Source organism: Schistocerca cancellata, chromosome 4 (genome assembly GCF_023864275.1).
Source record: "Schistocerca cancellata isolate TAMUIC-IGC-003103 chromosome 4, iqSchCanc2.1, whole genome shotgun sequence".
Lineage (NCBI taxonomy): Eukaryota > Metazoa > Arthropoda > Insecta > Orthoptera > Acrididae > Schistocerca > Schistocerca cancellata.
In genome coordinates this window covers 724854558-724874209 of record NC_064629.1, presented here as the reverse complement: position 1 = coordinate 724874209, position 19652 = coordinate 724854558, and the positions used below count along the sequence as shown (strand labels likewise).

General features: G+C 40.3%; 1 protein-coding gene across 1 annotated transcript in view; it reads right to left on the bottom strand.

Annotated features, from left to right (window-relative positions):
• Window positions 1-2693, bottom strand: part of LOC126183563 (uncharacterized) — a 51384-nt gene extending 48691 nt beyond the window's left edge. The window contains exon 1 of the mRNA XM_049925641.1: window positions 2530-2693. Within this exon, the coding sequence (XP_049781598.1) occupies window positions 2530-2598 (69 nt within the window). The 5' untranslated portion in view covers window positions 2599-2693. The remainder of the gene's footprint in view (window positions 1-2529) is intronic.
• Window positions 2694-19652: the final 16959 nt, after the last annotated feature.

The following is a 19652-nucleotide window of genomic DNA, read 5'->3' as shown; positions in this document are numbered from 1 at the left end:
ATGAAGTGTTATTCCTGTTATTTTAAATGTGCTGTAACCAGTCATCTAAAATTTAATGAATTATTGTTCTACAGTGAAAGAACCTACCAACAAAAATAAACATGAAGAAATTGATGTATGATTGAATCAATACACACTTTCTGTGTGTACTTTCCACTAATCATAATCAAGTGACAAAAATTGTATAAATAAATTATCACTAAATTCTCAGTTCATATGAAAAAATAGCTTCAAATAATATCCTTAGAAGAAACAGGTCTTATAATTCTCAATCTTAATTATATGTTTTGACCATGGACACTTGCAGCCACTACTAAAACATTAGGTTATCTAACAAAAAAATAATTAAATCATTTGCATAAAGAAACATAACTGTAGCCAGTATTTCAGATTATAGGTTGAATCTGTGAAATGTACCAAAAAATAATAACCTAGAAGTTTCTGAGACTTAATTTCTCATCTTATATTCTGTTTTTTGTCTTTTCTCATGTTATTTAATCATTTTCAAATGGAGAGATGTCCCACCTGAAGAATCTCAACTATACTGGTTATTGCAGTATAATACTTTTGGCAGCACTTCAGTTTGCTATCCATAAACATTTTCCTTTAGTTGTCATCATAGTTTTTGAAAATGTATGTTAAAGCATTGAGTAATTTGCTTTTTGTTAGGGTTAAATACAAGGAAGGCATCTCATTGCAACTGAAGACTTGAAAAACAAGTTAATACTTTTTCCTGTTATATGGGAACATCCAGCTGTCAAGACATAAGTAATGCTTACTATAATATGTTTTCCAAATAAAATCCCACCAGCAGAACATATTTAAGTGTTAAGATTCTTGTGTTGCTGCAAATCAATAATTCTGTGAAATGCTATGCTTTTGTAATATGCTTCTTCTTTATTTTGTAATGTTTGTCAAAAGAACTGCTCTCAGATCTCATACTATCAAAATAAAATGAGAACAAAAAGGAAAGGTCTAACTAGTTTTGGTAAATGATAAAAATCCAGGACATGTGGAATTAGTACTAAATAAAACAGGACCTCAGAATGTGGTGTGAATACATTGTGTGTTCACTAGTTACAAAAATTGTTCCTCAAAATGTGTTTTCCATGGAACTGCAGATGAACAAGGACATTTAACACTGTTGAGAAAATCAAGATCTGAATTTTTAAAAAATTTTTTGTGAACTGAAGTACCTAACATATGCTGGGGTGACAAAATTCATGGGATAGCAACATGTACATATTCAAGTGGTGACAGTATAATGTACACAAGGTATAAAAGGGCAGAGATGTCATTTGTACTCAGCTAATTCATGTGAAAAGGCTTCCCATGTCATTATGGCCATGCAACAGGAATTAGCAGACTTTGAACACAGAATGGTAATTGGACCTAGATGGATGGGATATTCCAGTTTGGTATTAATTAAGAAATTCAATTTTCTGAGATTCACAGTGTCAACAGTGTGTCAAGAATACCAAATTTCAGGCATTACCTCTGACCATGGACAACACACAGTCCAACAGCCTTCACTTAATGACCAAGAGCAGCAGCACTTTCACAGAGTTATCAGTCTAACAGACAAGCAACACTGTGTGAAAAAACCACAGAAATCAATGTGGGACATATGACAAACTTATCTGTTAGGACAATGTGACAAAATTTGCTGTTAATGGGCTATGACAGCAGAAAACTGACACGAATGCCTTTGCTAACAGCATGACATTTCCTGCACTGCCCCACCTCGGCTCATGACCATGTCATTGGACCCTTGATGACTGGAAAACTATGGCCTGGTCAGATGAGTTCCAATTTCAGTTGGTAAGAACTGATGGTACAGTTTGAGTGTGGTGCAGACCCTTGACCACAGACCCAAGTTGCCAACAAGGCACTGTGTGAGCTGGTGGTGACTCCATAATGGTTTGGGCTGTATTTACATGGAATGGACTGGGTCCTCTAGTCCAACTGAACGAATCATTGACTGGAAATGATTATGTTTGTCTACTTGGAGACCATTCACAGTCACTCATTGACTTCACATTGTCAAACAACAGTTTCATGTCACCGGGTCACAATTGTTTGTGATTGGTTTGGGGAACATTCTGGACAATTTGAGTGAATGGTTTGACCACCCAGATCATCCAACATGAATACCATCAGACATTTATGGGACATAATCGAGAGGTCACATTGTGCACAACATCCTGCAATGGCAACACTGTTACTATTATGTATGGCTGTAGAGGTTGTATGGCATAATATATCTGCAGGGAACTTCCAACAACTTGTTGAGTCCATGACACACTGAGCTGCTGCACTACACTGGGCAAAAGGAAATCCATCATGATAATAGGAGGTATCTCATGACTTTTGTCACCTCAGTCTAAATTGTCTCTACAAACTGTGTTCATATGTTATTGTTTAGTTTAAAATTTGATTTATTAGTGAAATTCTTCCACTCATATGTTATGATCAAACTGGACCCATGTGACAGGTAAAAATTTATATACACATTTAATTACATCTTACCATAGTTGCTGGTACGTAAGTTGGTATAGTTTCAAAGTAATTCAGTGAAGAAGTGTATGATCGTAGCATGAAGTATACTGTGAGAAACAGTATTCCCAAGAGTACAGACAGTCCTCCACATGCTGTGCAGAGGAAAACATATTTTCGGAGCCAGCAGGAATGTGGCAGAGCTGAAACAGAGCAAAAAATATTTAGCTTTATTCATAGTTGTAAACTACAGAGATGAAGGCATTTAATTGACTATTTCAAATATGAATGTAATGAAATTGTTTCTCAGTTTATCAATTTTCTCAGCTGACAATTTAAAAACAAATTTTATAATACATGGACATACAGGGTGTTTCAAAAATGACCGGTATATTTGAAACGGCAATAAAAACTAAATGAGCAGCGATAGAAATACACCGTTTGTTGCAATATGCTTGGGAAAACAGTACATTTTCAGGCGGACAAACTTTCGAAATTACAGTAGTTACAATTTTCAACAACAGATGGCGCTGCAAGTGATGTGAAAGATATAGAAGACAATGCAGTCTGTGGGTGCGTCATTCTGTACGTTGTCTTTCTGCTGTAAGCGTGTGCTGTTCACAACGTGCAAGTATGCTGTAGACAACATGGTTTATTCCTTAGAACAGAGGATTTTTCTGGTGTTGGAATTCCACCACCTAGAACACAGTGTTGTTGCAACAAGACGAAGTTTTCAACGGAGGTTTAATGTAACCAAAGGACCGAAAAGCGATACAATAAAGGATCTGTTTGAAAAATTTCAACGGACTGGGAACATGACAGATGAACGTGCTGGAAAGGTAGGGCGACCACGTATGGCAACCACAGAGGGCAACGCGCAGCTAGTGCAGCAGGTGATCCAACAGCGGCCTCAGGTTTCCGTTCACCGTGTTGCAGCTGCGGTCCAAATGACGCCAACGTCCACGTATCGTCTCATGCGCCAGAGTTTATACCTCTATCCATACAAAATTCAAATGCGGCAACCCCTCAGTGCCGCTACCATTGCTGCACGAGAGACATTCGCTAACGATATAGTGCACAGGATTGATGACGGCGATATGCATGTGGGCAGCATTTGGTTTACTGACGAAGCTTATTTTTACCTGGACGGCTTTGTCAATGAACAGAACTGGCGCATATGGGGAACCAAAAAGCCCCATGTTGCAGTCCCATCGTCCCTGCATCCTCAAAAAGTACTGGTCTGGGCCGCCATTTCTTCCAAAGGAATCATTGGCCCATTTTTCAGATCCGAAACAATTACTGCATCACGCTATCTGGACATTCTTCGTGAATTTGTGGCAGTACAAACTGCCTTAGACGACACTGAGAACACCTCGTGGTTTATGCAAGATGGTGCCCGGCCACATCGCACGGCCGACGTCTTTAATTTCCTGAATGAATATTTCGATGATCGTGTGATTGCTTTGGGCTATCCGAAACATACAGGAGGTGGCGTGGATTGGCCTCCCTATTTGCCAGACATGAACCCCTGTGACTTCTTTCTGTGGGGACACTTGAAAGACCAGGTGTACCGCCAGAATCCAGAAACAATTGAACAGCTGAAGCAGTACATCTCATCTGCATGTGAAGCCATTCCGCCAGACACATTGTCAAAGGTTTCGGGTAATTTCATTCAGAGACTACGCCATATTATTGCTACGCATGGTGGATATGTGGAAAATATCGTACTATAGGGTTTCCCAGACCGCAGCGCCATCTGTTGTTGAAAATTGTAACTACTGTAATTTCGAAAGTTTGTCTGCCTGAAAATGTACTGTTGTCCCAAGCATATTGCAACAAACGGTGTATTTCTATCGCTGCTCGTTTAGTTTTTATTGCCGTTTCAAATATACCGGTCATTTTTGAAACACCCTGTAAATGGAGCCTGTGATCCAATTCTTTCTCTATCCAAATACATCTAAATTATTTCTGGGCCTCCTTATCAACAAGACTGATGAATGACTTGACAGTGGGTTATGATCAGTGATATGATCCATACCACATGCCTCTAAGTTCTGTATAGTGTGAATCCCAAGTGACCTCACTGGTCTTGGTCACTTCATAAATAATCATTACATTTTAGGCTAAGCAATAATGTAAAATGTTGGAAACTCTGCAATTGATACTAGGTCATACGAATGATACAACATGAGATGATGCCATTAGATCACAAGTGGCAGCTTGTTGCCATTGACACAGTCTGGAAATCAGGCTGATTTTATGTCCTTTTGCCAACCTAATCAACTCATGGTGAACGGAATTCTGTTGTGAGGTATTAACACTTACAGATCCTATACTGGAAGATGTTTAATGTATAGTGTCATCAGAGTCTCACAGGCTGCAAGCCTGCAGATGCTAGCTGCTGCAGAAGTAGCTGAGGTCAAATAATGGCTTTTGCATTGTTTTGCCTATCTAACAACACTGTTCTTTGCAATGGATGGCTCAGAAACTGAATGCCAGTGCAGTTTCCTACCAATGTGTAAGGACTATTTTACATTATGTCAAATTTTGTAGTGTTCCTTGTTAGGCCCACTTTGGGCAAGCCATTTATGATATGATAGCTTTATTAAGCAGCCAAGGGAGACAATTTACATTAATTATATCTGTTCATTACAAACAGTGCACTAAAATGCAACAAACTGCACACAAGAAAAATAAAGGGTTAGGTGTGGTAGCTGCACGAAAGCAATTAAAGTACATGAATTACCAACTTTGGACCACAGCTAAGTTGATGGTATTGGTAGTGGTTGTTGTTTTGCAGTTGTCACTTCAAGGACAGGTTTGATGCCTCATCCCACACCAATCTATCCTGTGCAAGGCTCTTCATCTGTGCACAACTACTGCAACTTACGACCATTTGAACCTCCTTGCTGTTGTCAAGCCTTGATACCCATATAGAATTTTTACCCTCCACACTTCCCTCCATTACCAAACTGACAATTCCATGATACCTATCAAACTGATTCCCTATTTTAGTCAAGCTCTGTCATTTTTTTGCTCCCCAATTTCGTTCAGTATCTTCCATCGAATCTTCAGTACTCCCCTGTTATACCACGTTTCACTTTTTTTTTTTTAATTTTTTTTTTTAATTTTTAGACTGAACTGTTTATCATCCACATTTCACTTCCATACTAGGCTGCACTCCAAACAAATACCTCTAGAAAAGACCTCCTAACATTTATATTTGATTTTAAAACATTTCACTTTTTCAGAAATGCTTTCTTGCTATTGCCAGTTTGGACTTTATATCCTCCCTACTTTGGTCATCATTAGTTAATTTTCTGCACAAATAACAAAACTCACCTACTACTATTAGTGTCTCATTTACTAAAATAATTCCCTCACCATCACCTCATTTAATCTGACTATATTCCATTACTCTTGTTTTGCTTTTGTTCATGTTCATCTTATAACCTTTAACCAAACTGCTGCCTATTCTGTTCAGCTATTCTTCCAAGGCCTTTGCTGTCTCTGACAGAACTTCTGTGTTATTGGAAAATCTCAAAATTTTAAATTCCTCTCCCTGAATTTTAAGTCCTGTTACAAATTTCTCCTTGGTTTCCTTCACAGCTTGCTCAATGTACACATCAAATAACGTCAGGCACAGTCTGCAGCCAATAATAGACAAAGGTGGCTTATTCTCCATGATCTTATACCACTCTTGCTGCTAATATTAATTTTTTTTTCTTTTAGAAACCGTTTTCATTAATAATGCATATAGACACAACAACGTATAGGGAGCTACAGGAAATTACGAAATTTGTATTTCATTAAATTTTGTTATACACAGTATAATTTACAGTCTGTTGATGTCAATAGCGTAAGGAGTTCATACAGGAACATTTTATTTAAAGAAATAATCATAATTTACTATACCTGAAAACAATGAGCTCATAAAAATTCAATCCTGATAGAAATTGTTTTAAAATTGACTTCGTTTATTTGAAAGCTCTTATTCTTCTCATTCAAGCAAATGTTTTACAATTTCTGAAAACTTAATATTCCAAAAGTTACTCATATTCAAAATGTTTGTTTTCCAGAATATCCTGATTTTAAAAAACTTTCCAAAATCCACTGGTATAATTTTGTAGCCCTGATTTTCTACTCCAAAAAATGTATACTCTTATTGAAACAATCTGACAGTTTATAAATTATTCCAGTTAGAAAATTTCACTAATGGCAGGCCTTGTCTGGAAAATGCTTGGCAAATCTTGGGAACCCCTGAGCATATTAAAACTTCCCTGTAGTGAAGTAGCACCATTTTTAAATTATACAGATTCTGATTAAAAAAATCTATTGTATCTTTGAAACTTTCTCTTTGTCTGTTTTTTAATGTTAATGTCTGAAATTAAATGGTACAGTCCTTTGCCTTTTCAGGATTTCTGTAATATGTGCATCTTTTTATTCCTGGCATATAAGCAACATTGACACAGCTACTGTACAGTAGCAGCTTGAACTGACAACTGTAAACAACAAACGTGCATTAGACCAAGCAGCTTTGGGGATATAGAAGTATGTAAGTTACTATATTTTGCATATTTTTGTTCACTGATGTCTTATGGGATAATATTGTATGGCAACTCCTCACTTAGGCTAAAAGTATTCATCACACAAAAGAAGATAATTAGAATTATGTGTGGAGTTCATACACATACATCTTGCAGGTGTCCCTCTAATCCTAGAACACTGAAAGGGGGGGGGGATGTTACATTGCTACTAAACTATCATAAAGTTTACTACTCCACATTTTATTAAAGGTAGTCAATTTATGGGTTATTCGTTAGCTAATTACCAGTATGAGCTCTCCAATAGCATGCAACGTACCAAATTAAGTACAAAATGTCGTGTTACACTCTACTGTGCTTGTAAATTTTGTGAGGGTTTAATAATGAGGATTAAGCAGCTGGGAATATTAACCATGGCCTCACAGTACATTTATTCACTTATATAATCTGTTATCAACAATCCATCTGAGTTTGAGAGTAACAGAGATATTCGTATTTGCAGCACTAGAGGGAAAAATGATCTGCATTACCCTTTATTAAATCTAGCTCTGCCACAGAAAGCAACAAATATGCAGTTATTAAACTCTTTGACAATATACCCATGGACATAAAATGTCTGGCAGATAGCAAAAATATCTTCGAATGTAGATTAAAGGGTTTTCTGCTTAACAACTCCTTCTATACCATAGAAGAATTCTTGAGTAGAGATAATTACTTATAACAATACCATAAATGGCCAGTATGCAAAAAAAAATGGTTCAAATGGCTCTGAGCACTATGGGACTTAACATCTATGGTCATCAGTCCCCTAGAACTTAGAACTACTTAAACCTAAGTAACCTAAGGACATCACACAACACCCAATCATCACGAGGCAGAGAAAATCCCTGACCCCGCCAGGAATCGAACCCGGGAACCCGGGCGTGGGAAGCGAGAACGCTACCACACGACCACGAGCTGTGGACTCCAGTATGCAACAATATAATAATTATCGTTTATTTTTTACTTAGTTGCATATAAGTGTTCTATGTTTGTTCTGTTGACACATTCCACATCATAACATTTATCGTGAATTTGATCTATGGAACAAGTACTATAACTAAGTGACTGAGCAGGCAGCATTCAATAGTGGATATGCAGCCACAATATGTCAACAATGTTGTATCGCGAATTGCAATGGAGCAATGTCTATAAATCAAGTGCTCAATATATTCTTCAGAATGTTTTGAAGCAGAGAAAAATGTGCGCAAACTTGGACAGGCACACTTTGACTCCAAAACAAAAACAATGATGAATGGATGCCTGCCATGACTTGGCTGAATTGCAAGATGTGAGCAACTCTATTCTGTAAAAAAGCATCACAGGTGACAAGACCTGGTGTTATCAACACCAACCTACCAAAGTATGACAAAGTGCAGAAATTCACATGAAGCATCAATGCTTTGAAGTCATAACTGACATTGAAGCCAATGTGGTATGCAAGTTGAACAGTATCCCTAAGAAGGACTTTTCTGACAGTTTCACGTGGTGGTATGAATGTTCTGTTTGTTGTAGTCAACTGAGGGGAGACTACATAGAACGTCTAAAATGTTGTAGTTGCCATCTTAACTGTTCTCTGTTTTTTCTATTAATCCAGTCTTGAAACTTTTTGGGCCAACTGGGGTTTTCAGACATCGTCCCTAAAACCACAGTCAGTGGCTAGCAAGCATTCACTATGTAAAAATCATTTAGTTGTCGTAAGTCATGATTGTGGAGTTATAGCGTAAAGTGTAGAGATTGGACTAAAAATATTGAAACACAATGAGAAATGCATCCTTGAACATAAATGCAGATGCTAGCCAAGCCTGCATGTCATGCTGTTGTATTTGTCCATGAATGGCATCTGTGCAAGGCCTTCAATACACTGCAAGTGTCAGTCATGGTTAGAACAGTGTTCTGTGTTGTTGTCAGTACATCATGTCAGAGCTAAGTAAACTCAAACGTGGGAAAATAGTTGGTGATAGTATGATGAGTGTTTCTGTAACCAAGGGAGCTGGAGTGTTTGGTGTTTCAAGAGACACTGTATCAAAGTTTTCTACTGCATAAAGGGCAAAGGGAAATACATCATCTGCTAAGTCACAGTGAGGACAAAAGCGTGTGTTGAATGATCATGAGGGAAGATCATTGAAGAAGACTGTGGCGAATAGCTCAGGACTGGTTTTGTGAGCATGAAAATGAACTCTCACATCTCCCCTGGGCACCACAGTCACCAGATCTTTGTGGTCTACTTTAGAGAGAAGGGTGCACAATCGCTATTTAGCTTCATCATCACTGCCTAAAGTTGTCACTATTTTTCAGGACAAATGGTACGATATTCTCTTAAAAACCATACCGGACCTGTATTATCCATTCCGAGGTGACTGGAAGCTGTTTTGAATGCCAATGGTTTTCCTACATAACAGGCATGGTAATGTGTTGTGGCTGTGGTGTTTGCATGTTTTTGTCCACCTATTGAAGTATGCTACTTCACTGTGTTGCCATTTGAAAAATTGTGTTAAACTGCTCACAGATTATGTGAAGTGCTGACCTGTGAGTATTACAGTTGCAAACTGTGTGTTGGTCTTAAGGTAGCATGATTGACTGCGTGCAAGTACCCTATTTTAGTCATCCAGTAAGTGAGAATGGCGACAACGGCCGTACCGCAGTGGTAACTCCGGTTCCGGTCAGATTACCGAAGTTAAGCTCTATCACGCTGGGCTAGGGAGCTGGATGTGTGACCATATGGTCTGCCGAGTGCTGTTGGCAAGCGGGGTGCACTCAGTCCTTGTGAGGCAAACTGAGGAGCTACTTGACTGAAAGTAGCGGTGCTGGTCTCATAAACTGACATACAGCTGGGAGAGTAGTGTGCTGACCACATACCCCTCCATATGATGCATGTGGGCTGAGGATAACATGGCAGCCAGTCGGTACCACTGAGTCTTCATAATAATAATAATAATAATAGCTTTATTCAACATCGAATGGTACACTGCACATGTACAAAGAAACAGTAATGATTAAAGTTATTTGTACAATACAGAAGAGACATTCTTCTGAATACGTCATTAATTTACAACAAAATTACAATAAGATGTATACTGATTTCTATTCACATAATTTCACAAAGCATTTGTTGATCTTCATATAAGTATGGTACTCTTATAATGCATAGAAAGGGTGTTTTACTAAAAATTTCTTAAGGTGATGTTTCAGTTTAATTGTAGGAAGAGCCACGACTGCACTAAGCAGTGCATTAGCTAATTTTATACCTGCATACTGAGGCCCCTTTTCGTAAAGTGCTGTTCTGTGGCTGCCAATGTAAAATCATTCCTTATTTCTAGTATTGTATTGGTGGAAATATGAATAAGTGTTTGGGTGCAGTCTTTTCACAAGCAGTATGGCTTTTAGAATGTATGTGTTTATAACAGTTAACACCTCTGTTTTTGGAAACAAGTTGCCACAAGATTTCCTATATTTTGCTCCACAGATTATTCTCACACCCCTTTTTTGAAGAATGAGTAGCTTATCTAGATTAGCTTTGGTTGTTGCCCCCCAAATTTCAATACTGTAGTTTAAGTGAGAGGAGAAAAGAGCATGGTATGCAATCTTTAGGACTACAGTATCTTTATAGAACTTGTTAATAGTACAGATTGCAAATATATTTTTTGACAACTTAGTTGCTAGGGAGTCAATATGTGTGTCCAATTTCAGGTTGCTTTGGATTGTTACGCCAAGGAATTTTACACTAGACTCTTTCTTTACCAATTCATTGCCAACGTATAATTTAATTTCATTATTCAAACTACTTTTGTTAAACTCCATCAAACATGTTTTACTGGTGCTTACATTTAAGTGGCTTTCATTAAAAAACTGAACAATTTCTTTTGTCACATTATTACACTTGGCCTCTAGTTCATTACATGATTCCTTTTTACACACAACGGACATGTCATTGGCATACAGAACAATTTTGGAATTTATAGTACAGTATTTAATATCATTTACATAGATCAAGAACAGAAGGGGGCCCAACACTAAGCCCTGGGGCACGCCATATTTTATGCAAGTGATCTCTGATTTGTAGACACCACTTTCCGTTTTAAGCAGAACAAACTGTTTTCTATTGCTCATATAACACTTTATTAGGTCATAAGCAGCTCCTCCAATGCCCATGTTCCATAGATTGTCTCATAGCATGTCAACATTCACACAATCAAAGGCTTTTTCCAGGTCTAGGTATACACCTGCCACACGTTCCTTGCTTTCGATACTCCTAACACCTCTTCACTTAGTTGAGCAGCTGCAGTGCTAATTGATTTACCTTTTAGGAATCCATTTTGATTTTCAAACATCAGGTTGTGTTTGTTAAGAAAGTTTCTAATCCTGTTGTATATAACTATCTCAACTATTTTGGAAAAGACAGGAAGGATTGAGACTGGTCTGTAGTTTTCTATTTTGCTGTTGTCACTTTTCTTAAAAATGGGCGTTACCTGTGCTATTTTTAGTCTGTCTGGAAAGGTGCCTGATTCTATTATATTGTTGACTGCTACAGACAGAGGTACAGAGACATTTTGGCTACAGGCTTTTAAAACATTAATATTTAGGCCATCATGCCCAGCTGAATTAGAGGGTTTTAGAGAGCTAATGATGCCCATTATTTGTGCACAGTTCGTGGGGGCTAGATATCTAATATGGTCACATGTATTACCTTTAAAACTGTAGTGCATGTTTTTATGTTTGTCATTTATGGCTTCCCCTACGAAAATATTCATTATAAGTATTTACAATTTCCAGTTGGTCTTTTATGAGCATGCCATTGTGGTTAATAGTAAAGTCCATACAGGATTTGTCATTGCAGGTTCTAAAACCGTTTATGACTGCCCAGATACCAGCAGTTACGTTGTGTGAGTTTTGAAGCTTATTTGCAACATAGTTGCTCCTGGTCTGTGTGACTAAGTCCTTATAGTGTGCTTGATATACACTCCTGGAAATGGAAAAAAGAACACATTGACACCGGTGTGTCAGACCCACCATACTTGCTCCGGTCACTGCGAGAGGGCTGTACAAGCAATGATCACACGCACGGCACAGCGGACACACCAGGAACCGCGGTGTTGGCCGTCGAATGGCGCTAGCTGCGCAGCATTTGTGCACCGCCGCCGTCAGTGTCAGCCAGTTTGCCGTGGCATACGGAGCTCCATCGCAGTCTTTAACACTGGTAGCATGCCGCGACAGCGTGGACGTGAACCGTATGTGCAGTTGACGGACTTTGAGCGAGGGCGTATAGTGGGCATGCGGAAGGCCGGGTGGACGTACCGCCGAATTGCTCAACACGTGGGGCGTGAGGTCTCCACAGTACATCGATGTTGTCTCCAGTGGTCGGCGGAAGGTGCACGTGCCCATCGACCTGGGACCGGACCGCAGCGACGCACGGATGCACGCCAAGACCGTAGGATCCTACGCAGTGCCGTAGGGGACCGCACCGCCACTTCCCAGCAAATTAGGGACACTGTTGCTCCTGGGGTATCGGCGAGGACCATTCGCAACCGTCTCCATGAAGCTGGGCTACGGTCCCGCACACCGTTAGGCCGTCTTCCGCTCACGCCCCAACATCGTGCAGCCCGCCTCCAGTGGTGTCGCGACAGGCGTGAATGGAGGGACGAATGGAGACGTGTCGTCTTCAGCGATGAGAGTCGCTTCTGCCTTGGTGCCAATGATGGTCGTATGCGTGTTTGGCGCCGTGCAGGTGAGCGCCACAATCAGGACTGCATACGACCGAGGCACACAGGGCCAACACCCGGCATCATGGTGTGGGGAGCGATCTCCTACACTGGCCGTACACCACTGGTGATCGTCGAGGGGACACTGAATAGTGCACGGTACATCCAAACCGTCATCGAACCCATCGTTCTACCATTCCTAGACCGGCAAGGGAACTTGCTGTTCCAACAGGACAATGCACGTCCGCATGTATCCCGTGCCACCCAACGTGCTCTAGAAGGTGTAAGTCAACTACCCTGGCCAGCAAGATCTCCGGATCTGTCCCCCATTGAGCATGTTTGGGACTGGATGAAGCGTCGTCTCACGCGGTCTGCACGTCCAGCACGAACGCTGGTCCAACTGAGGCGCCAGGTGGAAATGGCATGGCAAGCCGTTCCACAGGACTACATCCAGCATCTCTACGATCGTCTCCATGGGAGAATAGCAGCCTGCATTGCTGCGAAAGGTGGATATGCACTGTACTAGTGCCGACATTGTGCATGCTCTGTTGCCTGCGTCTATGTGCCTGTGGTTCTGTCAGTGTGATCATGTGATGTATCTGACCCCAGGAATGTGTCAATAAAGTTTCCCCTTCCTGGGACAATGAATTCACGGTGTTCTTATTTCAATTTCCAGGAGTGTATTTTGAAAGCTTCCTTTAGCTCAGGAATCTCTCTATTATTCAGCATTGCTCTGTGGAGTAGTTTTAATTTTTCCCTAGCTTTACCCAAATATTTTTGTTTATATTTTTTGTTTGTTTCATTTTTGTGATTACAACTGGGCATGTGGTATCAAAGCAGTAACAGAAGTCAGCAGCAAAGCTATCATATGAAAAGCTATTATTTTCAAACCATTTTATATGTGCTAGCATGCAGTTTGGTCTATTTATGTTGCCATTATACATTATTCTTTTAGTTCCAAACTGTTGCTTTGTGGTGACAGTGGGGGCCTCATGGAGCTCCAATTTAAGCTGTACTGCATGGCCTGTTCGGGCGAAGTTTAGTTTTAGTAATTGAGAACCAGAGCGCTTAGCGACTTCCAAAAAACTGTACACATAGTATCGAACGCTTATGAAACTTTTTCTCACTGACATCCGCCGTAAAATGATGAAAGAAGTTTATCGCCTACTACATTTTCGCTGTTCATGCCGTGCAACTTTAGCATCAGACATGACGGAAAGTTATTACTTCTTTACTACCGTCTACACTCACAACACAATTTGTAGACAAGTACCACTAAATGTACCTGCAAAATTAAATCACAGTACGATATACAGTTCAGGAGATAGGACGTCATAGATATTTAGACACGCGACAACTAGCTTTTGTTTAGAAATAGTGCGCAGTAGAAGTTTAACATCAGGCATGACATTTTAATGTATTACTTCTTTACTGAAAACTCTATCTCACTTTGCAGAAAGTATTCCACATACCAGTAAATGTACCTGCAAAATTATATCACTGTGTGACACGTAGTTAAGGAGATGCCACGTCATTAGCGTTGTGCTCAGTGGAAAACTGCTTTTGCTTGAAATGGAGTGCAAATTACCCAGACCACATTCATCCAGTGTTTCATAATGAGAGTAGTTAGCGACTTCCAACAAACCTTAAGCATACTTTCAAATCTTTTCTAAAGCTATCCTCACTTACACGCTTAAAGGCCAAATATTTAAAACATGAACTCATTTGTAAAGCAGTCAGACCTATGAAACTTTTTTATGCACGGGAGTTCGCTTCTTTACGGTATCGTGGGTTTACTGGTATCTTTCGCTCTGTTAGTTACCCTTTACAAAATTACTTAATACCGTATCTTGCTCTGAAGTGTGTAAACCAGACAATTAATATCCTTTCATCACAAACGTGTTTGAAAAACCGTAACACACTAATGGCCATTAAAATTGCTATACCACGAAGATGACGTGCTACAGAAGCGAAATTTAACCGACAGGAAGAAGATGCTGTGATATGCAAATGATTTAGCTTTTCAGAGCATCCACACAAAGTTGGTGCCGGTGGCGACACCTACAACGTGCTGACATGAGGAAAGTTTCCAACCGATTTCTCATACACAAACAGCAGCTGACCGGCGTTGCCTGGTGAAACGTTGTTGTAATGCCTCGTGTAAGGAGGAGAAATGCGTACCATCACGTTTCCGACTTCTATAAAGGTCGGATTCTAGTCCGTTGCGATTGCGGTTTATCGTATCGCGACAGCGGCTGGTCCCGGCGGAGGTTCGAGTCCTCCCTCAGGCATGGGTGTGTGTGTTTGTCCTTAGGATAATTTACATTTCAGCACGATAATGCACGACCGGATGTTGCAGGTCCTGTACGGGCCTTTCTGGATACAGAAAATGTTCGACTGCTGCCCTGGCCAGCACATTCTCCAGATCTATCACTAACTGAAAACGTCTGGTCAATGATGGCCGAGCAACTGGCTCGTCACAATACGTCAGTCACTACTCATGATGAACTGTGGTATCGTGTTGAAGCTGCATGGGCAGCTGTACCTGTACACGCCATCCAAGCTCTGTTTGACTCAATGCCCAGGCGTATCAAGGCCGTTATTACGGCCAAAGGTGGTTGTTCTGGGTACCGATTTCTCAGGATCTATGCACCCAAATTGCGTGAAAATGTAATCACATGTCAGTTTTAGTATAATATAATTATCCAATGAATACCCGTTTATCATCTGCATTTCTTCTTGGTGTAGCAATTTTAATGACCAGTAGTGTATGTCCATTTACTTATTAATCATCCCAGGGTGGTTATCCTGCACGTTACTTATTGACGACTGAGAGGCAAACAGTGCTTTAGGGCTTGTCTTGTCTTTGTCGAAATAAATCGGCACGAGAAAAAATTTTCAAATGACCACATGGACCACCCTCAAGTGGGGCTCGCTCGCCACCCACCCTCGAAACGACTGACCCCTGGCCAAGATGGCCTCTCGCTTAAATAGGCCCCCTGGTTATCTCACCAGTTAAGGTTACAAATTTTGATACATACAACCCTCGACAGAAATAAGTACACAATCGGAACCACGCTAAAAAGTACATATTATTTACTATTTTACATTAATTTCTAGGATTTTTCTATCGCCCGTAAAACAAGTTTTACTTTTTGCAAAATTTCGCCACTTAGCGCAAATTAAATTGTCGACATCTGTGCTGCAAAGTTTTAACAAAGAACTGCATATAGCACCCTTTTTAGACGTAATCTATAGCGATCTACAAATTGCGCTGCTCAAAATCTTCATATCTATAATAATTAATTAATTATGGGCGATAAATGTTAATAATAATTTGCAAACAATGAAAACTATTGCAAGTTGAGTGCATAGTGTAACGTAACTAGTTTTAAATACGTGTGATACCACCCAAAATATTTACGTCATGAATTTTCTATTGAATTTTATAAACAATTTTACCTCAAACTTTGTTTATTGCTCTTTATGGGCTTAATTATTTATGAATCTTAACATATGACTATGGCACTCGATCCGCTATGACGAAACGTTTTAAATGAGTGGTCGCTGTAAGTTGTTAGTTACTATTTTTATTAATCTTTCAGTATTCGTGATATTAACCGATTTTGAGGTTACTACACCTTTTGCGTCTCGTGACTTGAAATAAATATCGATCTTTCAGAAGGTGCTTATTGCTGACCACAATCCACTGCCGCATCGCTTTTCACCGTAAGTAACATAGTTTTCGCGTAATGCGCGAAAAACCAAACAATGCCCCAAGCTGTGGGCCACGTGGCCACCGATAGAGATGGGCAAAACTGTTCTTTTCAGAGATTGGATCAGAACTGTTCACTCCCTGAAATGAATTAGCTCTTTTTCATGACTCACCACTCATTTACAATAGAAAATAAATGGAAGGCACATTGCCCTTTAAACTTGGTTTATTCCAGTACTATACCTGTATTTTGATCTTATTTGATCCTATTTTGAAGTAACACAGATAATGAGTAAGAATTTTGTATTGTTTATTGAAATTTCCACGATATGACAAAGTTTTTGATTATTGATTTATTTTGCACTATCGTGGTTTTTTGGGTGATCAGAAAATGTTGTAACTTGAGATTTACATTAACAATATATTTAGCTATAACGTATTAAAATTTCATTAACCTCATACAAATACATCGCAAGCCATATATTTTTAAAGTGAACGTTTCCTTTCGAAGACGCCTAAAATCGCAAAATCCGTACCAGAATAAGAAAAAAAATATAAATTTGACTGTAAAACGAAAGTGCTGCATATAGCCTTACGCAGAATAAAACAAGGAAAATATTGGTGTATCACATTTTGCGATACGTTTATCGGTTCGCTCGTAATTAAAGCGTAAATTCGAGTGTCTATAATAAAAATCCTATAGTAAGAGGAGTCATCAGGAACCTAATCTAACAGTTTAAACAAATAAAAATAAAATAAAAACAATTGATGTATACATAACATAATAATGTAATATACATAGCGGTATTACTACGAAGAACAATATCCAGTGGGGACGAACTCCGATGCAGAGGCGCTGAGTCGAGCAGGTCGAGCCGCGAGCTGTATTACTGTGTGAGCTGAGACCGCAGAGACCAGAGTGACACCTGAGTCGCTTTGCTCGACGCTCTGGCTAGAGTCGAGACGGTGGGGTGAGCGTTGAGCGGGCGAGTTCCGAGGGTGGGGGGGAGCGGTGAACTCACCCGCTCCGAGACAAATCGTCCGTTCCCTTGCGAGCAGGTTTTTGCAAGTAGTTCCTATGTTATCCGCTAGGTGGCTCTCTGTCCTGTTGCTCGCATCAACTGCCCAGAGGGCAGGACGTGCGACTGAAACGATCGCCGACAGAGTGCGATGCGAAGTTAAGCTGCGCCAGACACTGCACAGTGCACACGGCAGACGACGCACAGAGACGGCACGGCATATGTGAAACACAAAATCCAATGGGGCACTGCACAATGCAGGCAGCCAAGGTAGAAGCAGGGCAGAGGCCGGCGCTGGCTGTGTTGTGTGGCGTGCACTGTGCTCTGACCAGCAGAGGCGCTGCTGATATGCTCCGTCTCTCTCTCTCTCTCTCTCTCTCTGCCGTGGGAAACGTTTGGAGCTACCATTCTTTTTTTCTGAATCACTGATTGTTCACTCCTTTGAAAGATTGAACTCTATGAATTAGTTCAAGAGCGGATCCCCCATCTCTAGCCACCGACCGTTACAAATCTCGCGCGCTCCATGCGCGTCCGCGAATCGCGCGCCATGTAGCGCGCTCGCTTTCCACAAAGCAATCCTTGCACTCTAGAAATATTCATCTAGTAACGGGTGTTTGTACCGTCACAAACACTAGAAATGCCTGACAACATTAACATAAATTCCACATACTAATCAGTCAGATTCTACCCACAGCACTTTTTTTCACTTCAAGTTGCAGTCATATTGCAATCCATTTCGTTGTAAAATATTAAATACGGTACCCATGTACAAAAATCCACTTTACAAATGTTGTATAGGGCAAGTAATTTAGTGCGCTCGTGTTGTACAATTCAGACTCCTACCCCACTGCTTCAATTTAGCTTTCGACAATTACTCTAAATTTTAAAGAAAGAAATTACGAAACGAAACAATTTATAACAAATAACGAACAACAAACAACTGATATCAGCCGCAGTGAAACGAAATATGGAGAGCTGCGCATGGCCATGTATCGGGAGAAAATGAGCTTGGGGGTCATGTGATCCGAAACAGATGGATGAAGTCAACCGTCAAAACTACCTTCTCAAGAAAACTCAACGGTGCCGTGACGTGATGTGGCGGGACAGGACGGCCAACGTGGATGGCGCAATTTGAAATGCATTGCAGAATGTTTTGACAGCACGTGACGTGACGTGACGTGACGACGTGACGTGACGTGACGGCCAGTGTGAATTGGCCTTTAGTGGTCATGGGGATGTCTTAACGCTTTTCATTATTTAGAGTCAACTGCCACTTTTCACACCACGAAGATATCTTGTCTTAAACATTTTGCATTTGGTTTTGATCATCTGATAAACAACAGCATCATCTGCTAAAAATCACACAGGCCTCCTTTGACTGTCTCCTAAATCGTTTATATCGTTTAGGAATAGCAAAGAGTATATAACACTTCCTTGGGGAACACCAGACTCCTTGAGTGCGCGGGCACAAGTTCAATTTTTAGTAACGCTCGTATGTAAGTACTGTGTTAATAGTTATGACAAGAACAATGTTAGCTGCTAATGACGCCATGTCCATCAGGAGCGTGACAGAAAATGACTTTCTGGAAGGTACAGGCAACAGCCTTCGATGGGTTTTATGAATTCTACTTCCCAAAATGGATGTTGTCGACATTAAAAAATGTTCAAAACAAGTCATTAACTTGCACCGTAAACACCGAATGAAAAATGGTGCGCCACAGTGATCACAAAGGTTCGCAGCATCAAGATCGAAGGCGCACTCCTTGGGAGCTACAAAGTGTGTAGGACGTTCAGCTCGGTATCCACACTTAAAAATGCAAATACACTACTGGCCATTAAAATTGCTACACCAAGAAGAAATGCAGATGATAAACGGGTATTTATTGGACCAATATATTAAACTAGAACTGACATGTGATTACATTTTCACGCAATTTGGGTGCATAGATCCTGAGAAATCAGTACCCAGAACAACCACCTCTGGCCGTAATAACGGCCTTGATACGCCTGGCATTGAGTCAAACAGAGCTTGGGTGGCGTGTACAAAATGGCTCTGAGCACTATGGGACTCAACTGCTGTGGTCATCAGTCCCCTAGAACTTAGAACTACTTAAACCTAACTAACCTAAGGACATCACAC